Source organism: Apteryx mantelli, chromosome 6 (genome assembly GCF_036417845.1).
Source record: "Apteryx mantelli isolate bAptMan1 chromosome 6, bAptMan1.hap1, whole genome shotgun sequence".
Lineage (NCBI taxonomy): Eukaryota > Metazoa > Chordata > Aves > Apterygiformes > Apterygidae > Apteryx > Apteryx mantelli.
The window spans coordinates 9,611,335-9,620,183 of record NC_089983.1 but is presented as its reverse complement, the minus strand read 5'-3'; the positions used below and the strand labels follow the sequence as shown (position 1 = coordinate 9,620,183).

At 38.3% G+C, this 8,849-nt stretch overlaps 1 protein-coding gene across 4 annotated transcripts in view; it reads right to left on the bottom strand.

Annotated features, from left to right (window-relative positions):
- Nucleotides 1–1,088: 1,088 nt before the first annotated feature.
- The window catches only part of BARD1 (BRCA1 associated RING domain 1), a 46,371-nt gene continuing 38,610 nt past the window's right edge, over nucleotides 1,089–8,849 (bottom strand). The window contains exons 10-12 of one of the 4 annotated variants that reach the window (XR_010884525.1): nucleotides 3,316–3,413; nucleotides 1,859–2,637; nucleotides 1,089–1,745 (exon numbers count right to left, since the gene is read on the bottom strand). Coding sequence is in view for 1 of the 4 variants with exons in the window: in XM_067298733.1 (XP_067154834.1) it covers nucleotides 2,308–2,637; nucleotides 3,316–3,413 (428 nt within the window). In the remaining 3 variants the exon portion in view is untranslated. Of the gene's footprint in view, nucleotides 2,638–3,315; nucleotides 3,414–8,849 lie in introns of all 4 variants that reach the window. The other 3 variants (XR_010884526.1, XR_010884527.1, XM_067298733.1) reach the window with 3 other exon arrangements.

Sequence of the window (8,849 nt, the reverse complement as noted above, 5' to 3'; positions counted from 1 at the left end):
TCATATCCGCTTCAATTCTGGCATCAAAATCTAAGTTACTTCACTCTTTGTGAGTCCAGAAGTCTACCTAAATTGATTGGACTCAAACTCTGAATCCCTGAAGAGACCTGAAGGAGATGGATCATAGTCAATCTTGAGTACATTTCACTTAAAATACCAAGAATTGCTCCTCAGTATGGTACCACGGGATTCTTAATGCGATTTGATAGCAACTTTGCTTGAAAATATGACTTGATTCAGAGGAATCAAAGCACATGCAAGCAAAATTAAAAACAAGACCTTAGGACAAATTAAAAATGTGGCTTAAAAGTTAACAGCCATGCTCTAAAGCAGTTTCTTTTCAACTCCCAGGAAAGAACAAATAGCTCCTAAAATCTGTAAATCCCCAGCCTCTACAGGGGATAGGCAGAGATTACAGAGGGGTCAAATTCCTTTCTGGCACAGAGCAGAAAAGCTGCATTCTTAAGACTTTTGCTGAGATTCACTGCTACTTCTGCAAAGAACACTGCAATAGGTATATTGATGCACTATGAAACGTCAAGTTAAAATGAGCTACAATTGTCAAAATAAATGACCAAGTTCGCACATTATCGACTCAGTAGCTTATTTTCTGCCAGTGTTTATCTGCACCAACCCCCTGCCCTGCCAAACAACAAAAAAATCCATTCATCCCGTGAGTTGTTCCATTTATTAATGAGCCTTGCATTTTTGCTTGCTCACACAGACAAGCAAGTACTTGAGAGCTGCATTTAGTGAAGAGTAATGACTCAGTCTAGCCTAAGTGATAGATCAAGACACTCCAGCTCCAAAAGTCTAGCTGATACTGTTGAGAACTATACCCATTACATGTGAAGAGTACATTGCTGAGAGTTGCGCAAAGGATACTCAAAACTGGGGTAGGATCTGCAATGACAACAGTTACAGAAAACAACCGTCTCTTACACTGAAGAGCTACTCTAGCAGATGGGATACACTATCTTCACGTCTGTATCAAATTCATGTAAAAGTACTTACATTTTCATTTACCTGGTGAGGTACATATGGACTACTATTCTGCAGCTGAACCCAAGCAATGAGATACTGGAAAGTGACTGAAACCAGAGGTTTTATTACAAGACTACATACAAAAACATGTACACAAGAACTTGGTTTTATCCCACAACCATCATTCTCATTACGTAATCATCATTACAAGACCCCATCTTCACGTTATGAGTTCCAAAACTAGGGCAACACACAAGATAAAGGCATTACATGACATAAGAACACACAGTTCTTATGAAAAAGAGACAGAGCAAGATTCTGACAATAACTTATTAATTACGAAAGAATTAAAAATTACAGATATGCAAGAATCAAACATCACTCCAATGTAGCCTGATAAGCTAGTACAATTGTGCAAAAAGTGAAGCATAGTTATTTTTATGGTCATTACATTTTTTTCCCAAAGTAACCATGATATCAATCACCTGTACTTACAGTAACATTTGATCACTATAGAAAATGATACTTTAAAACATCCAGCAAATAGAATCTTATACAGATTATACATTTACAAATGTGAAGGAGGATGGATTTGGATAAAGCATTACTCTCGCTACAAATAATGAAATTTAGATTAAGATTTTTAAAGATACAGGTTTCAAAAACATCTACTGTCATATGACTTCAGGCCACTAGTTCTACCTTAATTTCCACAGGGCTTATCCTATGACACTTTGACAAGGACTTCCTGCAATGTTCAGCTGTAAAACATTATAAAGAATGTAATGTGTTGGACAATAGAAGATATGTCTGTATAGACAAATGACTACATTCAAATGCATAATTTTTTTTTTTTTTAAATATGAATTTTCACCTGGTTGGGAGATCTTGACACACACAGTAGATCCTTGTCAACGGACGTTAGATGCAAGAGGAATGTGGTCACGCTCTATTGCCTATGAAGGGCTGGTTTAAAACCAAGAATGCTGTAAGAGGTTTTATTTTGTAAAGTCTTAGTTACAAAGTATGTCACTGACCATTATAGTGAAGTTAAATGTAAAATAAAGCTTACTAAGTAACTGAAGGCACATTTTTTCAATGCAGTATCTTTACCTCCTTCCTCCATAGCAAGTTCATTTATTCCAATGTATCAGTGATCTTCGTAAATCATTTGAAGTAATCAAAGTTCTCCTGTATTCCTAAGTGCAAAAGATGAATCATAGCTTCAGTTCTCCCTGCCCCCCAACACAGACCAGTGTTTACCAGCGTTTTCCAACTGCTCAAGATTCACCACGTAAAATCTTGCTCATGATAAAGGGATATTCACTTTACCGGCAGCAGCTGAAATGACATCACACAGTTTACAAGCCAGCTGGAGGGGGCCATCCAGACCTTACCCTGACGAATTTTCTCTGGCTTGAATTTAGAAGACACATCATAGATGACGTACTGCGTGCAAAATCTCTGGTCAGAAGTAGGTTCTGCATGGTACGCCACCGTGCTGATGGTCTGTGTCACATCACTGTCTGGTTTTGGCTGTCGAACCAGAATTTGTCCTCCTGCTGCTTTGACCAACTCCACAAGATCACTCTTCTGGTGACGGTTGAAAGATCCCAAAAAATAGAAGTAGCATCCATCAAACAACTTTGGCAGCTAAGTGGAGAGAGAAAGAAGTATAAATATAGATGTTCACAACTGCCCACACAGGAAAAAAAACGAAAAGGAACATCAGTATCTACAAAAAAATAAAACCAAAACCAATCAAAATCAGAAGCTAGATCAGCAACTTAGCAAATAAGATCCTCAATATAATTACACAGCCAAGTAAAGCCATGCTTACCCAGTAAAACTTACTTCATGTTTATTTATTTTCCAGCACAGCAGGGTTTTGATCCAAGCCATTCCTAGCTACCGTTAGAAAACATTTAATGAACTTACTGCTCCATTGTAACCCAGCAATTTTCCAGTTAAGTATAAAGTGGTCCTGTAATGAAACAGGAGATTCAAACATCCATCTGTCCTTACAGATCATTTCAACTAGGTTCTAAAGCAGAGCAGAGAAGCCCAAGGAGGCATCACTGCCTGTGCCAGAGCCTCACCACCAGTATAACACGGTGTTCCCTCTAACAAGGTTAAGGCAACATATCCCCTAATACAGAAAAATGACTGCTTGATGGATGTTCACAATTCTTTCAATCACCTTGCACATAATCAAATTTCTGTACAAGAACACATAAAAATTTTACATCTATTGCACCTGCACATGTGGCAAAGGGCAAAGACATGAACCAAAGGTCATTAAGACAATCTGTCTCAAGCAATAAAACTCACCAGCTGTTCCCTGTTGAGCCGGCCTCTTTGTGGGCCACCTTGGATTTCATACTTCTCTTCTTGTTCTCGAACCTTGCTTTGCAGACAGGCTTGCACCCCTTGAACAGCAGCGGTAGGGAAAGCATTAGTTCAAACTCCCAGGATTATTTTTAAGAGAGAAATCCCCATAGTTTAACAGAGGCTGCATTTCCTTTTAGGGACTAAACCATTATACTAAGATAAAAGGATTGCAACACAAAACATTGTATAAACATGGCATCAAAGCTTGTCTGCTTTAGCAATTTTTTTTTTTAAACTTGAAAAGAATTTACAATAGTTTTAAAAGACGCAAGTTAGATGGAGAGAAGAAATATCACACTAAAAATCAGTGCTGTAAACACTAGGAATTGTCAGCTTTTCCTCTCACCTGCTAAAGGTCAACCACTTAATGTCAAATGTCAAATTTGCTGATCATTTGGAAGCTTAAAGCCAACATGTAGAACCAACTCTGCAGTTACAAAATGAGAGCAATTGCCTGATAAAGAGCAATTACAAAGCAAGTACAAAGCTGTTTCTGAACAGCTATGGACTCAAATAACAATCAGATGGGATTTCAAGGTCTCTAAGGTCAGCACAAACTGGAGATTTATGCTAGGGTTTAACAGTGGCATTCATTTTTGTTACTATCACTCATAATGAGATTGCCTTCTAAAGTCAGCATGGTTTTGCCTTGTTCTGAGGCTAGTTATTTTTTTCAATCTAGAATGCGCTGATGCTAATGTATCGCTAACATTAGCAGAACACACTACCTGACCTGACTTTGGAAAGAGAAATTGCTTTCGTCACCCATCCAAGGATGAAACATTTTGCCTGCACATGCAACGCGCTCATTAATAAAGATTACCCAAGGAAGTTTGCAAAGCTGATTCTGGAAACAGCTCATGAGGATTACAAGTTGTCAAGGTTGTGACTTTTACAGGAGTATCTCAGGAGTATCCTTGCATAATGTTTCATATTTAGGCAACCTACTTCCACCTTGCGAATAGAGAACCCACAATACCCAAACAAAATACAACTAATGGAACAAAACCACAACTAAAATGCAGGGGTTTGGTCCTAAAAAGGAAGAAAGCCTAAGACTACAAGGAGAAGTGTCACTGACAAAGGTACTTGGATACCATGGCATTAAGTAGCACTACTAAATCTTTATCTAGAGAGATCCTGAAAGCCAACTGTTAGTGATTTACCAGCAGTTTATATAAACTCACAAAAACAGTAGGAATTACTATTTTAGTTTCTAGCTCTTTCAGTTTATTTACATGAAAAGAGATAATTTGATACAGAAAACTATAACTGTGATTGCAAATATTCCTTTGTTATGCATGCTGAAAAACGTAAGAGAAAGCACTGACTAGTTGCATACTAAAATACACACCTCCCTCCATGTACAAGTATCAAGTTGAGTATCCACACTTGTTATAGTTAATTCCTTCAATGAAAATTAACATGAACTTACACAAAACTAGAAGGGCAACTTAGTCATGTATTTTCTGGAAAAGCCACTTACATATTCATTCTTGATAACAGCACTGAATACTGATAAGGTACTCAAAGTACTCATAACTCAAAAAAAAATCAAAGTTATTGAAATAACTCCTCCTCCCCCCCCCCTTTTTTTTTTTTAAAAACCATCATCACTAGTCAACAAGGTTTCCTCTGTCAATTTGCCTCTAACTTATTCTAAGGCTATTCTTTCCTTCCAGTAAAATGCAGATGTTAATAGGTACAACTTGCAATAAAGGCAAAGCCATCTCATCTAGTCTTAAAAACAGAACCATTCATTCATTATAAAGAACATGATTTAATTCAATCTGCCATCAAAAGTTCAATTTCAAGGATTTCCGCTACAGAGCTGAGGTTTTTATAAGCTGGGTACATCACAAATTGAGCAGCTAGTGCCAGCATCAGTAAATGGAGCAAATTTGATATGAAAGTAATAAAAGGCTGAATGAACACAGAACACTGTCGTCTTTTTGTAGAGTTACTTTCTTGAAAAAAAGCTAAAATTAAGTCATGAAAGTGACTGTAATGTTAGTGGAATGTCTATTTTAGCAGAAAATGCAAAATACTTTAAGTCTGTTTGGCATATGTATGTCTGTCCATTTCCCACTGCCAAGTCCTCCAAGGAATTTGTGTGCAAAGTTCATCATTACACGTAATAAAAATCCTCCAAGACAGCAAAAGGAGAGACTCATCTAGATTTGTCCTATTTTCACACTATCCATAAGAACCACCAATTAAATGTGCTTTCTTAAAAAAACTGGAAGTATGCAAACAGACCGTTTGTCTAGTGGTTGCATGATCAGCAGTCTCATTAATTTTAACTTTTCTTAGCCAACTCGAATCAGAACAAGTACGTGCCACAAAGCTGTTAAGACACAGATGCTGTGCATTCCAGACAGGATAAAAAGTCCTGGATGTAAGTTTTCAGTGCCCAGGTGTTTTCTAAGATAAGTATGTTAAGAGATGGCATTGGTAGGCCTACACACTTCCTTGTGGAGCAGACTCCTGATATGTTTCTTGGTGATGGAAAAACGGTACATTTTCACTTCCAGAACCTATTATTCATGCAAGATTTAGAAACAGAACTTGCCATGACTCATGGGTCCTGTCACATTTGAGAGATAAGAACAAATGCTTTTGGGAACCATTGGGCTCAGGGACTTTTCAAACGGTTTCTTCTCCAACACTTTGTGTGCAGGTAGCAAAGAAAGGGAAGGAAAAGAAAGAAAATGGCTAGAACCCTTGAGCTCTGCAGTGGCGCTTCAGGCTTTGAAACACTTCAAGGCAATTTTACTGTCAACAGCACAATGACTCGGTGGTGAGAGTATCGCTCTGGAAGAGACAGTACTGACAGCATAGGAGCAGAAGGAGAGCATTAGGAACAGGGAAGTGAGGCAAATGGCATGTCACATGTCATCAGAATCACAGTCTGTCTATACATTCAATTAATTGCTATAATTAACAGCAGGTGTTTGAGAAAGGTGCTTACAACCCTGAGGTGAACAATTAAGGAATAATCCATCCATGGGGGAAGGTCTCCTACCAAAAACATAGCAAGAAGTTAAAATAATTTAAGTGGCAGAGACCAGTATGCAAGCTGTCCATTAAGCATAGACATGGTTCAGATGGATTTCTTTTGCGTTGCCTGTTTCTCTTCACTCCTGCACACTAGTAAGATTTTGCATTTTCAAGAGTTAAATGATTCAGACATTATAATAAAAAAGATATCAGCAAAACAAGAGGGAAATTGTCTCCTGTTGTCATAATATGGAAAAAAAGATAGAAGCACAACTTGAGCCCTCTAATTAATTATGCAAACCTCTAATGAATGCACGTATTTGCCTATTCCCTGCTCATCTTTCTCCACAGAAAACTTCCCATCAAGTCACTCTCTTCTAGACCACAAATTATTGTTTTCAGACTCCAACTAGATACAACAGCCTAAATGAGGTTTGCAGACAGCACGATTGGCTTTGGTTGCATTGCGGTAGCATTTGGAAGCATCAGGCCTGTACCAGCCCTCTACCATGCTACTACGATATGGTTCAACCACCACAAAAAGACCATAGATCCTTGCGCTAAAACCTCCCCTCAGTTTCACATTTAAAATGGGAGCGATACAGATAGATGATTACAGCATACTGTAGGGCCTTCCAACTTCCAATTTTTTTTTTAAATAACATTAGGGCTTTTATCTTCTGTGACAACTTCCGAGTGCTAAACTAAGTGGACTCAATAAAGCCCAGGTCTTTTTCTCGAGTAGATCCCATTAATTTTAAAAGCTGCTAATATGTAGGAGTGGCTGGATAACTTGACAGTTCCCTTTTTACAGTCTCTCCACTAGACTTAGTGTCATCCTGATTAAGAGGATCAATAAAAGGAAATAAAATGCTATACTGTACACAGAGGTGTATCACTCAACTACCTCTATAGGGACATTTCCAGAAGCTCTGTTGGCCTCACGCTACTCCTACTTAAGTCAGAGGTACAGCGCCCTTTGACTCCAAATAGGAGCCATGTTAAACTGATTCCCAGCACTCCTGAGATTATAGACCATCATCTGTTAAACACTGTACTGAAAAGCCACCGGTGAGAATCTGATGCCAAGACACCAGTCAAATAAATTAACCAAAAAGAATTTTGCTATTAGCCTTGCTAACAAGCAATTATCACTCCATCAATACTATGCTACCTCCCTTCTAAATATGCTGTATTGAGATGGACATCTGAAGTACTTATGTTTAAAAAAAAAAAAAAAAAAAAAAAATCAGAACAGGACTGATAACCCTGGAAGGACAAGGACATCCCTAAAGGAGTTTTCACAGGTCAGATGGTAACAGTGATACAGTAGGAAAAACAGAAGAGTTTGGGGAGAGTAAACTTTCTTTTGAGAGTACGGCTAAAACTGAGCAGGGCATAGAGACCATTATTTTACTCCTCAAACTAGCAGTCTGTGCTTTCTTCACAGGTAAACCTGAGCAGATTTGTAGTCTACAAAATAGAATGAGACCACTCTTTAGTCAGGATCTCAAAAAAAAAAAAATCTTGATTTATTCCTTGATACTATTGTCAATAAGAGCCTCGGACCCAATAGGTTTGAGGAAGATCAAATTTATTCGTTTAACGCGTTCTCTTCCCTGAGAAGAGGGTGGTTATTGTAACGATGCTTTAGAAGCCCTCTAGTTTATTCACAGTATTTGGGTCAGTTACCTGCAAAAGGGTAAGACTCATACCAAGACAAGGGTCATTTTTCCATTTCACATGGACCAGAGCTGTTCTGCAATATGCAGTGCAGGTGTGCAAGCACTCATTAATAACAGCTTACTGCTTGCCTAGCAAAAGGCCACATGGGGATGAGACCACAGATGTGGAAGCACCACGTAAGGTTCTTCCTAAAAACAGGGAGCATTAGAAGTTAAAAAGCCTCTTGAATAGCTGATTTCATGCTAGCACATTGTACAGATGTAAAGACGACTGTTTGCACCAAATTCTAGCAAAAATGGAGCCTGCGTTAAGGTTTCTAGAAAATACTGCAGGCAGAAGTTTTGAGCATAGTGCACTGATGCCACTGCATTTGGCACCAAGAATATTGTTTTTTCCTCACAGGCAAGATCAGTAAAGCATCACTACTTATACTGATCCTTATTATTTCACTAAACCACTTCCCCTACCTTACCACCTTCCAGAACATAAGGAGCAAGCAGGTTAAACAGATGCCCACTCTAGCAGTATCATTAATTGACCTTTGACAAAACTGGACCTCCTAGTACTGGAAAAAAGAAATCATTATATGCAAATTTTATTAGGATCAGAGCCCTATAATCCTTATTCATGCAAGTCTTAAGGTTTATAATGAAACTAACCGCATCAGCAAAAACAGCTTAAACAAGGTGAAGTACAGAAAGAACAGGATGCCAAGAACAAGTTGTAATCACCCGCAGATACCCAGGGGTAGCTCTCAGTAACTCAATTAGCTTTACTGGAGTTTTGCT